Source organism: Pocillopora verrucosa, chromosome 13 (genome assembly GCF_036669915.1).
Source record: "Pocillopora verrucosa isolate sample1 chromosome 13, ASM3666991v2, whole genome shotgun sequence".
NCBI classification, from domain to species: Eukaryota; Metazoa; Cnidaria; class Anthozoa; order Scleractinia; family Pocilloporidae; genus Pocillopora; species Pocillopora verrucosa.
In genome coordinates, this window is record NC_089324.1 from 5,345,921 (window position 1) to 5,367,661 (window position 21,741).

The following is a 21,741-nucleotide window of genomic DNA, read 5'->3' on the forward strand; positions in this document are numbered from 1 at the left end:
TTCTCGACTTTCCTTCCCCCATTCCCCCGCTCACCTTCGCTCAGTGGGTTGATGCGGGAGGGGGAGGAGAGTGGAGAGAGGGAGGGGAAGAGAGGCCTTAAAAACGAGTTAGGGAAATTTCCACTGATGATGATGTTTTTACTACAACGACATAATCTTTTTGTCGGTTTTCAGACGCTTTACGCTCACTTCAAAACTATCTTTTAAAATAATTTTAAGCAGGCTCTTCTAAATTTATAATCAAGCGTAATAAAACTACAGCTTTTCCTTTACCTCCAAGCTAAATAAAGAGGGAAGAAACTTGCTTACGAGTCTGTTACCTGGGGGAGATAGGGATATTAATTTTTGAACGTTATTCGGATTTATTTTCTTTATTGTTTGCCTTAATCAAAATAATGAGGCAATTGCTAACACCTACTGAACACTTACCTAAAACTACTCTACTGCTAACAAGTGCGAGAATTCGAGAATCCTACAACCATGGTAGAGGTACTCCCGAGGAGCACTAGTGACGAGTTTCCGAGTCGGGTGATTATCGGAAATTGTTAGCTATTGCAATATGGCGGACTATTTCAGTAACACCATGCGCAATTTACCAACAGTCAAGCGAAGTGATTGAACCAGAGATGAACATTATAACATGCTTTACACGTGAAAAATACATTGCTCAGTTTAAATCAAGGAAATCTCGCTCAATTTTGTGTGGCTGTTTCCTTCACCCTCGTCGATCTTCAGTTTCTTGTTCAGCAGAGTTTGAGCTTAACACCGTAGCCGCTAAGATCTGCGCTTGCAAAGGTAAACAAAATTTATGAATAGTATGGCCACTATAATGCCCTTGTCGTAGTGCTACTGGTTGGAAAGATCGCCACGATGAAATTTCTATTGTCTTGTACTTCTAGCCGGTAGGATCTCATGAGGCTCAGAAAATACGACCGGCTAGAGGTACAGCTTTCATATTTAGTCAACTTTGCTAATTATGACCACAGTTTGATTCACATTTTACTTTTTCTGCACTCCAAATTAGTCTTACACTTCTTTGAATCACAATTTTTCATGAATACGCATACACTTATTTATTTTTATATGGTCCTGTACCTTTAGCTGGTAAGATCTGAAGGGGCTAGCGCTTTTAAAATACTACCGGCTAGAGGTACAGCTTGCATACCCAGTTGAATTTGCTCAATTTCTATTACGATTAGCTCCACATTTGACTTTTTTGCGCTCCAAATTAGTCTTACACTCTTTGGAATCATTTTTTACAAGAGTACATTTACATTTATTTTTTAAAACTAGAAGCTAGAAGGATCTCAGGAGGCTTAGAAAAGACTTCCAGTTAGAGGTGCAGCTTGCATATTTAATCAACTTTGCCCAATTTTTACTGCAGTTTGCCCATTTTACTTTCTGCACTCCACATTAGTCTTACACTCCTTGGAATCACTTTTTACATGACTTCATTTACATTTTGTTCTCTTTAACTTAGTCTAAAAACCTCTAGCTGGTAGGATCTTAGGAGGCCTAGAAAATACTTGAAGTACAGCTTGCTTATTTGCCAAATTTTCTTACAGAGTGCTTTTCATTTTACTTTTTGGCATTACATTTTAATCTTATAGTTACACTTGAATCATTTTTTTTTTCAAGAATATCTTCTTGTTCCTTGGTCGTGTACCTACCACCTACTTAAGCAAAGGGTGTCTGGTTGGTGTTAAGATAAGAAAGGTTTGATTCATTTTTAATAGTAGCAATTTTTATCAAAAAATACAATCAGTAACACAGGCACAGGTTAATGTCATGTATATAATTGTATAAATTCTGTATATTGTTAGACGTATTCTCTAACACTCGGTTAAATTTCCTTTATTTTCTGGTTGAGCTCCTAGTACATTTCTTACTTTCGGGGTCTAGCCCAGTCTTTACTTTATTCACCACAGTTCAGCTTATTCCCTTTCGACATAAGTCCACACTGCTCTATTTTGCTATATTCTCTGATTGAAAGATGCTGTGCACCAGCTTATAAAGGTGGCACTAAAGGTGACACTACTAAGCTGTCAATCTTCTTCTATCGTCATCATTCTATCTCAATCAGCGAATCACGTTAAGTTAAGTACGACAGACCCTGCATAATAAATTTGGGTCTTCGAGTTGTTTACGCAGTTACAAAATCATTTTCTACCTTAAATTTCTTACATTTTTGATTAAGATCGGCCAGAACAGAAGCAAGATTGATGATATAAAAATTCTAATAAACTTAGTAACAGAATTAAAATCATACTTGAAAAGGTATCTTAAAAGAAATTGTACTTGAAGGTTGTTACATAACAACAGGGTAAACACAAAATTCGAAGAAGGAAGGGCGTACCCAAGGTACCGCCCCCAAGAAAACTACGTGCTATTTGCATAAGTTATATAATTACAAACTCAGTGCGACAGATGAAAGTACTTCACGTTTACACCTTAAATCACCTCTAAGAAAAAGAGGTGTCGAACGTGTTATAAATTAAAAACTAAAAACTATTTTCCTGATCGGGAATTCGACATGGATTTAGCCAAAAAACGAGAGTATTAAATGGTTAAAGGTATAAAGGAGGGTTATTTCCAGTAAAGTCCTGTACGGGATCAATTTTTATAGGGTAGAGTCATTTTCTTAGTACTTAGTTATTTTTTTAGCAACACAATGAAAATATACCGGTATCTAGCCGCAAACCACAGTTTACGCAAAAACATCTGTCTCCATGTTAAATTCACAACCACAATAAGAAAAACGTCAAAGAAATGGTTCTTAGATGAGACCGCCAAAAGGAATAAGAAGTGATCAACCTAGTTATTATAATTTTTTGTATCCAATCGCTTAAAGTAATATAATACTTCCATTCCTTTTTCCCATCACCAATATAAGGAAACCCTTACAATATTTCAAATTAAATGTTGTTCTATTTTTATTGTTTAACAATATGTAGTAGATGACCACTGCATATTTTCAAGAACAACTCGCCTTAAGGTTCATACAGTGATACATGCTGTTAAATATCATTGAAAATACAAAGGGAAATTGCCAATTTGGTGAATTAAAATCATGTTATCCTATGACTACCGAAAGATGACTTGATTTTAGTATTTCAGACAATGGTTGACCTTGTCAACATCACTTTTAACCAAACACAAAGATCATGAAAGTAAAGACTGTTCCTTTCTAAGAAATCCCACTCATAGTTAGGCAGAGTATTACATAACAAACTTCAGTAAGTCTGGTTGACATGTTGAAGTCTAAAATAAAGTCAAATTCATCTAAAACTGGTTATATTTGTATGAAAATAAATCCACTACCGAAAAAAATACAGGCTAATTTAAAATTTATTAACTTGAAATTCATTTGAAACATAACAACGTTAATGATTTCTAGCTTACCTCACATACATAAGCTGCCCCTCTGGCTAGCAGTGTTTCTGAGTAATCCGAGATCCTACTATCCAGATGAACAAGAGTGCAAAGCAAAAAAAAAAACCTATGGAGTGACTCCACAACAGTATGAGACTAACATGGAATATAGAAAGGTTTTTCCCTAAATCAAGAAATAAATAAAAAATGAGCTAAATTCACCTTAAATGCACGTAGTACCTCTAGCCTGTAGTATTTTCTAGAGGCTAGAGTAGGCAAAGTCCACTAAGCATGCAAGCTGTACCTCTAGCCGGTAGTATTTTATAAGCCCCCTAAGATCCTACCAGCCAGAGGTTCAAGACCAAATTAAATCTAAGTAAATGTATACGTATTCCTGAAAAATGAAACAAAGGAGTGTAAGACTAATTCCGAATGCAGAACAAGTAAAATACGAAAGAAACCAGCATAACAATTGGGCAAAGTTGACTAGATATGCAAGCTGTACCTCTGGCCGGTAGTATTTTATAAGCCAACTGAGATCCCACCGGCTAGAGGTGCAAGACAATAGAAATTTCATCCTGGAGATCTTTCCAACCGGTGGCACCATGACAATGGCATGATAGTGGCAGTACTATTCATAAGTTTTGTTTACCTTTGCTTTGGTTTTAGCGGCTACAGTGTTAAGCTAAGACTCTGCTGAACAAGGATCTTAAGATCGAGGATAGAGGGCGAAGGAAATAGCCACACAAAATTGAGCGAAATTTCCTCGATTTAAACTCAACAATGTATACTTCACTAGTAAAGCATGTTATAATATTCATTTCTGGTTCAATCATATCGCTTGTCCGTTAGTAAGTCGCACATAGTGTTACTTGAATAGTCCGCCATATTGCAATGGCCGACAATTTCCGATAATCACCCGGCTCTGAAACTCGTCACTAGTGCTCCTCGGGCGTACCTCTGCCGGTAGGATTTAGGCACAACACACAACCACAGAAACCTCGTTTCCAGGGTCTCTCTGGCTCTAAATGAAGAAGAGAGACCCTGGGAACGAGGTTGCGACCACAATATTGAATGTTTCTGTAATCCTAGTACCAACACGACTACATATAACTTAACGATACCGATGCCTGACTTGCTTTACAATGACATGGTTCCCCAAAAGCAGCTAGCTATGAAATTCTACTGCGGCATTAACTACGCATCTCTCTTCTCACAAAACATGAAATTTAACTTGTTTTATATCTTCAAACGAGCGTTAACAAAATCTTTCAGCAGTTTCCTTTCGAAAGTCTGATTAATAGAGAGGAAAGCTGCAGTCATAATAGCTTTACGTCACTACTAGAACATCCACAAAGTGGCCTGGAAAGGAATTCTTGTTTTTCTTTCTTCTATTATTTTGAAAATTCTTTATGCAAGTCACAATCAATTTTTTTTCCTTTCGCAGAACAATTTTTGGCTGGCATTTTGAATTGTTTGCTTTGCATCTGTTGAAGTCACGGACGTTTGAATGGGCGTTTCACATGATGGTAGAAAGGGCAAGAGAATTGTTGCATTTTAAGTTTATATGATAGGATGGCAGAAGAATTTGGCAGCGAGTCTTTAAGGGGATAAACTAAAAGCACCATTAACTTCAGAAGTTTTTTAAGTTTATTAATTCCTCTTGTTGCAGAAATGCTCGGTGTAGTGTTTTCCTGGCAGTCGGCCCAACACGGAGATTGATTACTTGGCTTTTTTTTTTTAAACTAAATACATCTAGACATGAAAATAAATGCTAATAAAACAATCTACATATCCGCACTATACACAAAATAAATGTGATAAGGAACGTTACTGCCAGAGATACATTCTTAGTTCTGGATGACATCGACGTTCTCCATATTCGAGAAAAGCGAATGATTAATGAATGCCTTGTAAAGTTTGTTTCTAACTTATAACTATTCAACTTCATAGGTTTTTAAGTGTGTTTAATGATGAGAGATAAATTGAATAATAAAATTGTCTTAGGTGGATCAAAATAGTCATATAGTAAGCTGACTTCATTTAGAACACCCACCATTCTTCCGCTGTCTAATGATCTGGTTATTAAGGTGCGTTGACGATGAATAGAATCTCAGCCTTAAGATATCCAGGCTCTGAATTTTCAATCAAAGTCGTTTTTCCAGTGGAGTCGCATCCCACATAGCAGCTGCTTTTGAAGTGTTTGAGCATCGTGTAGCTCCAGAAATACTCAGGCACAAAGATATAGCGCTCGTCATCGTACGAAGAAGTTTCCTAGCAAAACGGAAAGTAGCTTTGAATAAGAAATAATTTTGATTAGGCAATTAAAACGATCAATGGAGTCAGAGATAAATATTTGAGTGAAAAATAAGACACATGTTAGGGCGAATGAATATCTGACGCAATGAATGACGGACTTATCGAATGACTGACTGGATAAATTCATAAACGATTGAATGTCAAACTTAATCTACAGTCTTTTTTGGAAGGAGATGGTACTGAGCTAGTTGTTGTCGAGCTTAGAAATGGTTACAACAAACCAGTATTATACTACTGTTTCTACCATCCTGATACAGCACCCAAACCGCTCTTCGAACTGAACTCTTCGCTTCAAGAAAACTGCGAATCTACTTGCTTAATACTCTTGGGAGATTTAAATTTTCCAGAATTGGACTAGTCAAGCGACCCATCTGCCCTTATAAACACAGGATGGCGAAAGGACCACAATACATTCTACAACCTAATAGGAGATAACTTCTTTCAACAGTTTATCCCTGGTCCTACACATATTTCTGGCAATAAACTTCACCTACTGCTGTCCAATTGGCCCGAGGAGATTGGGAGCGTCTCCAACTCTCATCCCCGCGACAGTAAGTTTCCATCGATCATTGTTGTCTCATTCATGATTAAACTGAGATTCAAGTGATCCAAGGGAGCAAAACGGCAAGTTTACGACTTTAGGAACGGAATTCTAAACGATCTCCGGGAGGCCCTTACAAGAACACCTTTTGAAATCGCTGCCTCCGAAGAAATTAATGAGTACTGGTGAAAATGGAAGGCTCTGTTTCTAACAGCGGTAAAGGATTATGCAGCAATGAAAACAATTTATTCGTGATACCAACTCGTCGCTCTGGATTAATGGTGAAGTGCGCCACTTAATTCGTAAAATAAATACGCTTCTCTGCCGAGATTTCGTCAGAACAAAACAGCAGAGCGTAAGCTGAAACTATGTACTCTAAGTCAGAACACCAAGTGCTTAGTACGGAGAAAACACCAACAATACCTGACCAAAATTGCAAAGTCATTCAAGCAAAACCCACAGATTTTCTGGAGTTATCACAAAGCATTTCTGGGTAGTCAATCAGGTGCAAACTCAATAGCATCTTATAACAGTGTTGCTGCCGAGAAACCAGCAGAGCAAGCGGAGCTGCTTAATAACTATTTTTGCTTAATTTTTTGCTCGGCTACTCCCGTTCAGGTAAGCAACAAACCTATTTATGACTCATTAACTGATATGGAAATTTCGAAAATGGAAGTGTCGGTTGATGAAGTCAAGGAATGCTTGAGTAATTTAGACACGTCAAAGGCATGTGGACCAGATGGCATCCCGGCGCGTCAATTGAAAAAATGCTGTGAACAAAAAGCTTCCGGCCTCTGCACGATTTTCTAACCTTTCGCTGAGCAGGGGTAAAATTGCCTACGAGTGGAAAACTGCAGATATTACACCCATCCACAAGAAATACTCGAAGGAGCCCGCCGAAAACTATCAGCCCATATTACTTCTTAATACTGTCAGCAAAGTTTTAGAACGTTGCGTGGGCTCCCGATTTTATGATCACGTGAAACACTCGTTTACCATTTTACGGCACGGGTTCCTAAGAAATCGTTCATGTATCACCCAGTTATTGTCTGTGCTACACGCCATAGGACAAGCTTTAGATAAGAACATTCAGACTGATGGGATTTACTTGGATTTGCGAAAGCATTCGACTCAGTCGATCATATCATTCTCTTGGCTAAGCTAAGGGCGTGTGGAGTCTCGGGACAATTATTTGCATGGTGCGCTGATTATTTAACGGGTCGAGCTCAAAAGGTAGTTTTTGACGGCGCTGCATCACAGTGGGCCCCTGTTACTTCCGGCGTCCCGCAAGGGAGCCTGTTATGGCCATTATTGTTTACGATCTTTTTTAACGACCTCCTGGGTGAAACTGTAGGCGGGGTGAGGGCAGTTTATACGCTGATGACACCAAGCTGTATAAAAATGTCAGCTCCGTCAGCGAATGCCTGTCTCTGCAGACCAGTCTAGCAAACTTGAATGACTGGTCAAAGGAAAATGAAATCAACTTCAACACCTCGAAATGCAAAACGCTCACCGTGACGCGGAAGGAAACCCCTTGATTCACGAGTACACCCTAGACAACAGACAACTTGTAAGAGTGTCCGCAGAAAAAGATCTAGGAGTTACAATTACGGGTACGTTGTCTTGGCACTCTCATATACACACCGCTAAAGCCAACAAGCTCCTTGGCTTCTAAAGCGAACATGTCCCTTACTAACTGACGTGCTAATTATGAATGGATAATGAATGAGTGTTGAATTGTATGAATAAGATAACTCCTTACTTCGGCTCGGATTTCTTCTCCGCATCCGATTCCTTTCATTGCATACTGCTTATTTAGTTTTGTATCCATGAATAGAAGGACCACAGCACTTTTTGCATTCACTGGCTTCACATCCACGTCAATGACCTTTATATGAGCTATGATAAAGATTAAAGACAAGCAGTTATCATTACTGAATCAATCAGAAGACCTTTAAGCACAGAAAAGCCAATTGCAAAGAGCGGTGCATGAAATTTAAAAAAATAAGACAAAAAAACAACTGAGAAAGAGACTAGATTAGGCAAGATTTGAATTTGTGGCGAAAAACTAGAAATGATTTGAGTCGAGTAGACTCAAATTCTTTGTAGTTTATCTTAATTTCGAAAAGAATGTCAATAGGTCTATGAAAAGTGAGTATTAAAATCCACTGCCCTGATGTAAATCTAATTTACCAAAAGTACCGGCACGAACTTCCGCCAAAGTGATCATCAGCTAACAGGAAATTACATAAAACGTATAGACTTCATTTGCTACAATGACTGAAAATCCTTGCCAAGATAAATTTTTATCGTTATTAGAAAGAGCTTCAATCAGAGATGGAAAGCAAACTTCCCTTCCATCATGCTCTCCTCATCGGGTCAAACAATTTCTCGACGCCGATGTTGCTAGAGCTTATTTTCACACCTAAAAAGGCTATTGCTTATATCACTGCAGTTTATTTATAAATAACAACTGTTTACTTACTCTCATTAGGCTTGTGAAACTGTCCATCACACTTCACCATGTTTCCAGTCCTCTTCATAACTCCATCATTATCCTTGCTAACTGCGCTCCAAAACCGAACAGTAGTACCCACTTTAAGAGGATGGAACTTGAAATACGATAATTTCTCCTCGTTCAAGCTCTTTACAAACTCGTCACCCAACCGATCCGACTCACTGCTATGCACATTCTCTTTGGTCTGAAAAGGCAGCAGATGTAATCAGGAAAGTATAACGATACGGGATAGGCTAATTTTTCCTTAATAGTGTAAATGAATAAACGCACTCCAGATAGGCTAAAAACGAGTGCATTCTCATGCAACACGAGTAAAAAGCTATGACACGAGTGCAGAGTTTGTTACACGAGTGCGAATTACAAATAGGGAGGGCACACATTCAAAATTTCGTCTGTCTTGACTTCTTGTGATGCTTTTTTCATATACATTATTAACAAGTAATAACATGATTTCTCTTGCAGTTTGGTGTAATAAGCACTTGTAAATTTTCCAGAGACTACAGATTGCACTTTCCGTGCTTCTTGACACCAAATTCACTCCAAATCATTTTCTTACCCATAGTTATTGCATGGCTGCGTTGCTGGGAAGAGGTAAGAATGAAGACATTTTTAGAGAAGGAGCCACGGGTTGATCAAAAGAGTCATTTTGTCAAGTTATTGGGTAAGACACTCTGCTCTTACCATGCCTTCCGGTTCACTTAGGTGTTTAAAATTCCCCTGATGAGTAAGAAATAACGAAACAGGTCTGTAGGGATGAACTGGTAGTTTATTTGTCTTTTTCCTCCCACAATATATACATCGCTCTACTCCTATGTATTGAGCACTGTCTTACGTAAGTCAAATTACTCTTTCTATATATATATATATATATATATATATATGGATAAAACGTTATCCTGTAAGGTTTGAAGAAGCACAGATTAAACAAACAAACAAATAAAGCAAAAAAGGACTCCACCAACTAAAATAGTAAGTTGTGTCTGTTTCCATCAATGCAGAATGCAAAATTCTGCAGATAATGAAAAAAATCGAGCCCGCTTTGGGAAAGAAAAGAATTCAGAACACAAACCTTTGCATCACCTGCGCGGTTCCTGTCAGAATTGCTGTCAGAGTCGCTGTCAGAATTGCTACAGCATCTTAAACAGCTCATCTATCACAGATACCAACTATTAGAATGGTTTCTTCTACATCTTAATGAGCGTACTCTCAATTATCGTGTATACCTCCTCAGGCTGTAAATAACACCGCGAAACCGCAAATGGGTAATATTGCCCTCAGGTGATATTTTATTCCTTTTCCTTGACAAAATGCATTAACAGTTTACTTTTGACGTTGAATGTATTCGAGGGCTTTCTTTATCAATCACATAAATAACTGAGAAAAAAAATAGTTAACCATTAAATGTGCAAATCCAGCCGTTAGTATACTTTGCACCTGGTTTTCAACGCCATAACACTCTGTAACGCAAATCCAAGTTGGGTTAGAAACGAATGCATCCTTAGTATTATTGCCTTTGAACGCTCAATACTGTCACCCTCATAATTTAAGACGATTATTAATCAGCATCTGCGGTTGGACTCACGGACATTTATTTAAAGGTGTGTGAGTTCATTTTTCCAGGAAATCGAGCACTAAAAAATTTAACGAATAGCCACATTAAATTTCATAATGAGGAGCATCTTTTGGTCCAGATAGATGGCAAAATCTGTGAGTGAAGCTCTACCGGTGTTCTCCAAAGCAAAAATTCGAATATTATTAGTTTTGTGATGGAAATCATAAAAATGGAGAATCTTTTGAAGGTCTTTCTCAGTTTTGCGTTTATCATGAATAGCGCACACGACATTGAAAACTTTGATAAAAACCACACTAGGACTTGCCATTTGCTTGGTTATGTCGCTTTAACCGCCGTCGCATTAGAAAAGCAATGGTTTCGAATCATGTTGAAAATAATTTAAGCAACTGAATGGGAGAGAAAATCAAATCCCCTTTGAGGTATTAGCGGTATCCCATCATAGGCTTGCAAAATTTTGTTTGACGTCTTCTTTCCTTAAACCGAGATACAATCATATGCATTCAACATGTAATCAGTTTATGGGGGCAAATGGGGAGGCGATCGTTTGCAGTTGAACAAGAAGAGTAGAAGAATCATAAAAAAAGCAATTAGGTTTCCATCGGATTAGCGAGTTTTCGTTATTATCGTTAAGTTGCATCTTCAAGAATGCTACAGTGCTTTCTGATTTAATTCAAGTAGCTCTAATCTCACAAGAATCGTCTGATTTACTAATGGCTTCACAATTTTAACTCTATGGCTTTTAAAATCAGACAACTACTAGAAAAACCCAAGACCCCCGTCGAAACAAAGTTTTGTGATGGTGCTATTCAATATATAATTTAAATTTCATTTTCATATTGATCATTGGACCAGGGCCATTTGAATCCGGGTTGGGACTAACAAGTAAATCAGTAAAAATATTAAGAACGAATAGCAAAGGAAGTTGTTAAAAAGTAAATTTGACAAATTTGGTCGACCCAAAACTATGATATTCCTTGTTTGAAATTAGTTATCGGTGGGTACTGAAACAACACGCCGGTATAGATTCAGTTTTCCTCTAAGTGTACAATAGCATGGTTGTTCTAAGCTTTTAGTGTTCTAACTTGTTGATCTCGCAGATACGACAGACTGAGGCAAAATAAAGTTTGTCAGTCAGATGACTTGCCTCTCTCATTTTTTTTTGGCCTTAAGCTTACACTTATTGGATCAACGGTTGCATAAAAATTAGCATGAGAAGAAAGAAAAGAAAAGGTTATAAGGATAGGCCTTTCTTTAGTGACTTGTATCTCTTAGAAAGATAGCACAGCCGGCATGCTTTTCTTAAGATTCGGCATTATTGAGGCAATTTTATTTGAAGTATTTTGTCGGAATGTGAATGCCTACTGGTGTGAGTGTTTTTAATCCTATTTCTGTCATTAATTAGTATATCTGTCGATAGTTTTGATAGTCACGACTGCAAGAGTGTTGCTCTTTCGTTTGCAAATTTTTTTGCATGTACTCTAATCATAGTTCACATTGCAGTGGTAGAGCTTCAGTTCTAAGTATATGTAATAGAATGGTTCAACGTTGTACTTAACTTGAAGTTTATCAACTTGTTGTTTTCGCAGACACGACACAGGCTGAAGGATGAAAAATATGTCCATCAAATGACAAGCCCCTCCCTTTTCGTATGTCCTAAGCTAACAAATATAGGATTCAAGGTTGCAGAAACAAGTGGAGTGAGAACAGGACACGTCAAGGGCCATCGGAATTGGCCTTTTTCAAAAAAACTTGTATCTCTTTGAAAGATAACACAACCATCATGCGGCTTGTCTAAAGATAGGGGCTAATTAAGGCAATTGTTTTTTAAGTGGTTTGTCGAATTTCGAATGCCTCCTGGTGTGAGTGTCTTTATTCCTAATTCGATCACTGATTAGTGTATCTGTCAAAAGCTATGAGGTCACGACTGTAAACGTTTTTCTCTGCCGTTAGCACTATTTTATGCATGTATTACATGTTCATGGTCCACAGAGCACTGAAGAGTCTTGATGAACGGGTGTGATAACACGATAATACGAGAATTTTTAGCCTTGTTTTTTTCATCCAGAGCACATAGTTTCCTGTATAGCTTCGGTTCTCTTTCAGGTGAATAAAACAATGGTTCAACGTTGGTTGAACCATTGAAAAGGGTTACTAAGGTATGCCTTTTTTTAGTATCTTGTAATCTCTTTGAAGGATAACACAGCCAACATGCTTGTCCAGAGATGACTACTAAATGAGGCAATTGTATTTGTATTCTTAAAAAAAAAGGTTGTGGTTATTCATCGTGGTGAATAACAATAAAAGCTGTTTTTTCGTTTGTCTCACGATGTAGTCACGTGTGATGTAGATCGCGACGTTTCAACTGCATACTGCTAGTCTTCCGCAGGCGATGAAGAAGACTAGCATCGTCTTCTTCATCGCCTGAAGAAGACTAGCAGTATGCAGTCGAAACGTCGCGATCAACATCACACGTGACTACATCGTGAGACAAACGAAAAAACTTAGCTTTTATTGTATTTGTATTCTTTTTGTATTCTTCCTGGTGTTCGTGTTTTTAATCCTACGTCTGTCACTGATTAGTATATCTGATAATAGTTATGAAATCGCGACTGAGAAAGTTTAACGCTTCTGTTTAAAACAGTTTTTTGCCTGCATTACATAGTCTACACAGCTCTAAAGTGTGATAACAACCAAAACAGGCCAATCAACTTGCTTGGCTGTCAAATGATAAGTTTGTAGAATTACCGTTTTTTTCGTCTGGAGCAACGGAGCAATAAACTTCGTTCCAAGTTTTGTACAATTTTTCGTGGTTTCAACTAAAATATTTAGCCAAAGAAGAGGCGAGAGGAGGACAATCACAATTAATTCTGTTTTTATCGTTTTCGACCTCCAAAAATTGATGCAGGTTAAGATAACGAAACCTGCCCCGACATGTTCGCTTAACGATGCGTTCTGAGAGTTTATGCATGTCCTCTGGCGCTTTTGATGCTATTTCTATCGCTGAATGATACATTCGGTCTGTGATAATTATCATGAGTGCAATTAATTTTTTTTTTTAGATTCGGTATTTCTTTTTTACCATGAACAGCGCACACAACACTGAAAATTCGGGAAGTTACGATAAAAACCCCGCTAGGACGCACCATTTGGCAGTTTATTTTGGCGTGTCATTTTAAAAGCGGTCACATAAGAGTGGGAATGGCTTCGAATGATGTTGAAAATAATTAAAGTATCAGAATGGGGGAGAAACATTAAATACACTTTAAGGTATGAACTTTAAGGTATCCCATCTGAAGCCTATAAATGTTTGTACAATGCCATCCTTATTTCAGCCCAGATATAATCATATGTATTCACAAACTATGTAATCAGTTTATGTGGACAAATGCGAAAATGGTCGAACAAGAACAGAAGACGAGCCATAAAAGGAAAATATATTTCCATGCGATATGCGAGTTTTCGTTGTTATCGTTATGTTGTATCTTTAATAATACTAAAAAGCTTTCTGACTTCAAGTAGCTCTAATCCATCAAGAATCGTTATATTTGCAAACGGCAGAAGAGTAAAGATTTAAATTTCATTTTCAAATTGATTATTGGATCAGGCCATTTGAAACCAGGTGGGAACTAACTAGTAGGCCAGTCCCCCGAAACATTATAAAAGAATGGCAAAGGAAGTTGTTACAAAGTTAATATCACGAATTCGGTCATCCTAAAACTGTGATAATCGTCATTTTAAATTAGTCATCGACGGGTACTGAAGCGACCCGGTACAGCTTCACTTCTCCCGGTTCGAAGTGAAAATAATACAATGATTTAACGCTGTACTTACCTTGAATTTTAGTTACTTGTTGTTCTCACATCTACAACACAGACTGAGGTGATATAAAGTTTATCAGTAAGATGGTTATTTCTCTCTGAAATATACCAATTTTTCATCGGAAAATATTCTACCTTCTTACAATCCTCAAGCGCTTCTAGAAAGTGAAAAAATTTCAACGTTGTTCGTTTCGCTGACCTTGTCACGGAGTGCGGAGACAATTTTCACCGGACACGGTCTTCGAATAATTAAACGTCCAGCAGTCTGATACTTTCCCATATTTCTCTTTGAAAAATATCCATTTCTATTGGAAAAATTTAATCGTCATTTAGAATCCTCAAGCGCTTCTAGAAAGTGAAAAAAAATCGAACGTTGTCCTTTTCGCCGACTTTGTTCACAAAGAAGGAAAAAATCCAAGCGTGACACTTAAAAAAAAATTTTCTTCGGATTGTTCCGAACAAAATTCAAAATACTGAAAGGAAACTGTAAAATGACGAACGGCGAATGTATTTACCGTAAAACGGTTGACTATATGTCCAGGATGGCTCTTGAGAAAGACGATTTTAGAAGGTTTTCAGTGATCTGGGAATTTCGTGTTACAGGAAATTGAGTCTTTTTTCGTTTTCGTTTGATTACATGTGTAAGTAAGTTTATACTGCATTGGAAATTGGGTAATTGTATTAATTATCACATTAAGACACTTCAACATCTTCTATCTTTTGCAACGTTTCTTTTGAGCCGTCCAACAGGAGCGATTTTGGAATGATGCTGAATTCAGTTTTAGACTTGAAAATATTCTACTGAATTATTGCAATAGCTTATCAATAATTTGATGTTTAAGTTTGGACAATTAGCTGAAATAAGCAAGGAGAAAAAATTTGTCAGATATGGTGGCTTCGTGAAATGCTTCCTTAAAATGCTATACATACTTTGAAGCTCAATAACTTGTGGTTGTTTATGTAGTTAGAAGAAAAACATTGTATTTGAATTATTATTGAAAGTGATGCTGCCGAAAATGGCAAATGTTTCTATCATGAAAATGTGCTTTTGGCTTTGTATATATCCCCTGATGCTATTTCTATCGCAAAATGATAAGTTTTTTCCGTAATTGTTTTTATGACTTAACAAATTTTCTCTTCGGCTTGCGATATATTTTGTTTATGTATCACCGTCCACACAGAATTGAAGAGTCTTAATAAATTTGTGATGACAACCACAATATGCCTAGCCATGTTCTTGGCTGTAAGATATTAGGCTTCCACACGAGGAGTCAAGCGGTTTTAATTAGGAAGTATGTATTGTAGAATTAACTTTTTTTATCTGGAGCATTGGAACGATGAATCTTGTTCACAGTTTTGAAGCATTTTGAGATCTCAGCCGAAATAACCAGCCAAAGAAGAGTTGCCAGGAGGATCATTAAGATTTACGATATTCTTTTTGGTCGTTTTCGACCTCCAATAGTTGATGCAGGTTTTGTCTCTCTATGACATCAGGCCCTGGATAACGAAACATGCTCCGACACATCTGTTTAACGATGCGTTGTGAAGCTTTGTGCATGCTCTGATAATTTTGATGCTATTTCCGTTGCTAAATGATTCGTTCGTTCTAGAATTTTGTAGTTATTATGACCCCAAATATTGTGTGCATCACTCGCTGTGCATTTACGCTTTCCTTCCTTCGACCCAGATATAATCGTATGTATTCACAAACCGTTAATCATTTTATGCGGACAAATGCAGAGGTGTTCGTTCGCAGTTGAATGGTTGAACAACAATGAGCCATAATAAGCGAAAATGGCTTCCGTCAGCTGTACGAGTTTCATTTGTTATTATCATACTCATGGCATCATCAAGAGTGCTACAGAGCTATCTGACTTGAGTTTAGTAGCTTTTGTATATCAGGAATCGTTATATTTGCAAACGGCGGCATAATGATACAAATTAATGCATCCTCAACTATTAAATGCTCTATACTGTGTCACCTTGTGACCACAAACAATAACTAATCGCCATCTGCGTTTGGACTGACGAACAATTTCCTACAATGGTGCTTCAGAGCCCAGGGCATAAATATAATTATTCGTTAAGCTTCACCGGGCAACATTGTACCAAAAAAGGCCGAACGAAAGACCACTCTTACTTTACCAACTTCTTTAGATCCAGCTAAATGGTAGATCTGGTGTTTTGCAAGAGGATTAAGTGAGCCTGATTCTACAAAACAAGATTAATGTAAGGCTCAAGATACGGAGAACATTTAAAAATGCTCATCTGAAAAATAAGTGCAATCCATGTCATAACAGTACTTAACAAGCTTTTTATTTTAAATAAGGTTGTCAAAATTGAAAAATATTTCGATCGTGAAATAGATGCTCCAGGATTTTTGAATCCCTTTTGATGTTACTTCCGTCTTAAGAGTCAGTTTCCGTCCGTGGTATTTGTAACTCGAAAAGTCTTGCTCTTGTATTTGTTTTAGTTTCATTTATCAGACACTTTATCTCCAATTATCACAAACTTCCCCCCCAGAGATGCTAAGTGTCCAATGAGTCTCGAACACGACTTTATATCCAGGAGTAAAGATTGAATTCTACATTCAAATGCAAAAGTTCAGGGAGCGAGTATTAATCAACAAAGTGGAAAGCCACCTTAGATCATCTACAAAACTCGTGCACAACCAATTCGCACGTTACTATCCGAAACCTAGAAAAAAAGGGATAATTCAATCTCAAGACAATTGTGGCATACCTTATCGACAATCCAGGAGTAAAGATTAAATTCTGCATTCAACTGCAAAAGTTCGGGAAGCAGAGTATGATGGTCACTTGGTCGATTGCATACAAGAGAACGGTAAAAAAACTCTTTAAAGGAAAAAAACATTTCATTGGATGTGTGCGAATTTTTGGTTGTATTTACAAGTTTCTGTAGAGGCAGGCGCACAAGCGGCCGGTTGTTATTATATTCGAGTGATGCTGCAAATTCCCAGTATACTAGAATGAATTCTAGTAATGTTGCTAGTTATTAGAGTATCAGAATGGGGGAGGAAATTAAATCCATATTGAGGTATCGGCGGTATCCAATCCATGACTGACAAAATTTTGCATTGCATGCATGTGCATCATTCGCTAAAGATGCGATTACGCCTTCCTTCCTCCAACCGAGATAAAATCATATGCTTTCACGAACCATGTAATCAGTTCATGCTGAAAAGTGCGGAGGCTTTCTTTGCAGTCGACCGAAAACAGAAGACGAACCATAGAAGAGAATATAGCTTTCCATTGGATATACGCATTTTAGTTGTTATGGTCATGTTGCATCGTCATGCATGCTGCAGAGCTGACTGATTTTAAGTTAAGTTATCAGGAATCATAATATTTGCAAACAGCACCATATTGTTGGCTTCATGTTTTGGTGCTTAAGAAATCAGAAAACCATTATCAAAAAATCAAGATTCACAATAATGTAATAAAAAAGACAAGGGAATGAAGAGGATCCAACAAGAAGTTATCAGTCACGTTAGATCATCACCAAAAACTCGTGTTCGATGAGTGTTTGCGTTACTTTCAAATGGGTAGCCAACAGATAGAATTCAATCACAAATATATATTTAAAAAAACTTCAACAACTTATAAAAGTCATTCCATAAATAAAAAAAAACTATAAGCAAGTATGTCCTTTGAATTACTTAATTCCAAGCAGAAGTTCGAAAGTTGACTGGAGAAGACAAATAATTTGTTCTGGCTCATCTGTTTGAGCTAGCTAGTAAATCAATGACTCACAAAAGGGGATTTGATAAATTTTCTCGACCCAAAACTATAAAATGGCCGTTTAAACTGGCCTTGATCGGATGACCGACCCTGTATAGCTACTTCGCTCTTCACTAAGTGTATAATACAATGTTGCAAATGTATTTACCTCAAAGTTTATTAACTTGTTGTTCCTGTAGATACGACAGAAGCTGAGGCAAAATAGAGTTTATCTTTCGGGCGATTAGCCCCTCCTTTTTGTTTTGTCCCAAGCTGATCGGTGTAAATGATTAAATGCCCTACTCCAGAAAAAAGGCCCTCTAGCAGGCATCTGAAGTTGTCCTTCTTACTCTCGAGCTTGCAACACCAAACGAAGACTTGGGGGAAGGGAAAGGTTGTACAAGATAGGTCCGTTTGTGCTTGAGTGATGATGAGGGTTAGTAATTACGGTAATTCGATCTGTAGTTAGAGGCTATATTTGGAGTGTTTTTTAACTTAATAATATAGGAAAAAGAAAAAAAAGTTTTTCTTGTATACTTTCAGGCGAGTTTTAAAAATCTTATTTTTATGAGTGATTAGCATTTCTGTCAGTAATTAACAAGTCACGCGTTTAAAAATTTTGGATCTGTCTCAGCCTGATCAACTGTGCACCTACTCCTCCCCTGACCCAACATTGACCCTAATTTATTATCAGTTGACTGTTGTTGAGTTGGGGAAGGGGTAGGTGCAGAGTTTCTCAGATACTGACATTAATACAAGGTTTTTACCTTGAGTCTTTTTTCCTCTTTTACATGGTGAAGTCAGTTTTAACTTCTAAAATAGCGAAATTTCACTTTAAAGCCATTTGCAAAGTCACGTCATTAATCGATATGGACGGGGGCAATCTTTCACTCACCTGTGATGGCAAAGCTGGTTCTGAGGGTATTAGCATTAGCCTACTGGAGCTAGGGCTTTCACGCTCGACCAAATCTAGATATTTTGTGTTTGGATTTTATTTTGTGGACAAATATGAAGGGAACGTGCACCTAAAAGTGTTCGTATAATGTGGTTACCTATGTCTGAGAAAGTGTTGCAAATGATTCAAAGAAGGACATTGTAATTACCGAACGTACGAATGTACCTCATCACGGCAGAGGAAATGTCTCAAGTTTTTGATACATTTAGAGGTTTGTTAATCTCACGAAAAGTATGAGCTAGTTATGTATAGCAGTTATGTATGTGGAGTAGCAAGTAGTGGTTTTCTTCTCGTTTAGCTTTTTATCATAAGTGTCTTGAAAATCCTTGGGCAATTGACTTATTTGCAAGTTCACCGTCTAAACCTTTTATAGTTCGCCTCCTGAAATATAACTTCGCCCTTACTTCTACAGGCTCAACCCAGAACTGATGTCAACTTATTTCTTAAGGGAAAAACGTATTCCTTCTCTCTTGAAATCATGATGAATTTTAATCCAAATGCAATGTTCTTTTTTCTGAGTCAAACGCTTGATGACGGAAACATCCTTCATCGCTGTGAACGCTCTACTTCAAATGAGTGACATCAAAACAAAAGATTAAAACATACAAAGAGACCAAATGAAACAAAAATAAACCTTTGCTGACAGTGTGTAGAAAAAGGACTGAACTACCCAAATAACGAATTTTTTGGGATTAAAATTTTCATGAATGTTGCTTTGAATACATGTAAAAAAAGCCATCATCGAGATTCACTTTTCTAAGTGCATATGCCATGAGAAAATTTGGGCAATGAATGAATTAAACAGAGTTTGAATGCAAAATCTGAAATATTTTAACCTGCAGTGGTAAATGAAAAACTTTTAAACTATTCGCGAAACCAGGCGAATGTTCTGATCGAGTTCTGGGATTTCAACATTTTATTTAGCAATTGAAAAGGAATAAGCAAAGGATTCAGATACTTATGCGGATAAAATGCACCTAATTTACAAAATCTCTTCATATTTTATGATCAATAACCAATTAAATATGATCTTTCTAGAATTATTATTTTTCTTTACTGAATCATCTCCTTCAAGCTGGCACTAAAATTTCAGAAGCCTTCCTTAAATAAAGCTAACATCCGAAGAAAATCAGTTGCACACAGGTAATTAAAAAATTATGGGCAAACTGATCACAATTTCATAAGTTCCGAAAAAATGATAATAAAGCAAAAACAACGAAGAAATTAGCCTGCACGATTAAGATCTCAATGTACAAATCAGTGGTCTTTCTTTCCTTCCTTAAAATAGTAAATTTCACAATTTTCAACTGAACGTGACAATTCATTGATGTTTGCGAAATATCAGCATATCTTGATCGTGTTTCTTGAATGTGATCCCCTCGCCTGTAACAGAGAAGTCTTTTTTTGAATCAATCACGAAATTCCAGAAAACGTATTCCTTTTTGACAGGATGTGAGTTTCTTCGTTTCGCTGTACGTCACATGGATATTAAGCATATCAGACATCCTTCCAAAAAAAAATTCAGAAGGAAAAGTCTTAAGATTTCGATTATAAACTTCTTTCACCTTCCATCTTTTCCTTCTTTTTCTTGTAAGGTTGTCCTTTCCATCTCCCTCGAAAACCCAAAAGACACATAACCCAAGGGCTGTGGGGTGTTCGTGCCCTCCCCCCCTTCCCCTTTGTAAGCTTTTTTTTATCGCATTAGGTAAAACACGGCATGGAGGTCGAAATAAAAATCTAGTGTGTACCCTATGTTTGACCCAGTGTTACCCCCCATTTGAAGTATCTTGCCTACGCCCCTGTAACTGTGGCCAAACTAAATTGTGTCCCATCCTCTCACTATTAGGGGTCCTTGTGTAAAGAGTGGTACCGAATGGAAAGCAGAAAAATAAAACAACAACAACGAAAGTGCATTTCCATTTCTTGCAACGTAACGAAGGCAACTTTAATGACAATCAAAATTCATCTATACTTGGGTCGAATGGTATCGCACAGGTAAGCGTTACTTTTGCCAAAAGTAATATTATTCCCGATATTCACAATTTCAATATTAAAATGATTAATAATAACAAATGAAATATTTGAAACTAATGCCCTTTTTGAAGTTAACTCCAAGCAATCTAATATTCTTCAATTCGCTCTGACGAGGGGTAAACGCTCAAAACGTCAGTTTTATGAACTTTTACGGTGGCTAATTTACATCATCAACTCAGCTGATGAAACCAAATTATCTTTTATCACATAAACTTCCGGCCCTGAGAAAAGCCATAACAGTACACGTGAAAAAATATCGTATTTTTGCACGTATGTTGATATACCCAATCAGCTGCTGACACGTCACTCGCACTTGGTGCCACTCGGTCAGGTTGATGAATGGACCGAAAAGCCTTTACGATTCTCAATACAAGTTGTTTGTCAGAGCTTCCTCGAATTATGGCGGCTAAAACACTAAAAAATCTGTATTGCTAACAGGCAGTGAGGTTCAAACTTTCCTAGAGAAGGAAGAAAACCAATATACTAAAAGAAAAATCGCAAGTTACGTATTCAGTGGCTTTGGTGTTAGCATTTCTCTTGTGTTCAACTCGACATCTCACTAGTCCGCTGCGCTCACTCATGAGCTGTGCGCATTCACAAATTACGGAATACCCAAGGGATTGCCTGCTGGCGCTGACCACACTTTCCCTACATAACTTTTAGCATCATCTCAGCCATGGAGCGCTTCCTAGGTTTCTTATCAGTCTTGGGAAAGGGTCATGATCGATACCTTCACGAGCTTTGTAGTCTCGTTTGAACAAAAGTTGTGACGTGAGAGTGAAAGAAAGAAAGAGCCAGACGAGATGCAGCCTTTTTTTTAAATGTCTAATCTTTTTTCCACAGTCTGGCTTTTTGGGCTCTAAATTTGTTT

The 21,741-nt window shown here is 37.4% G+C and overlaps 1 protein-coding gene across 1 annotated transcript; it reads right to left on the minus strand.

The window, feature by feature from the left end:
* Positions 1-5,457: 5,457 nt before the first annotated feature.
* LOC136277785 (uncharacterized) lies at positions 5,458-14,282 on the minus strand. Its single transcript, XM_066160484.1, has 5 exons — positions 14,155-14,282; positions 9,820-9,900; positions 8,718-8,934; positions 7,995-8,131; positions 5,458-5,646 (listed from the first exon to the last, which is right to left on the minus strand). Exons 2-5 carry the CDS (start codon positions 9,898-9,900, stop codon positions 5,458-5,460), a joined length of 624 nt encoding a protein of 207 aa, XP_066016581.1. The 5' UTR covers positions 14,155-14,282.
* Between the last annotated feature and the right edge of the window lie 7,459 nt (positions 14,283-21,741).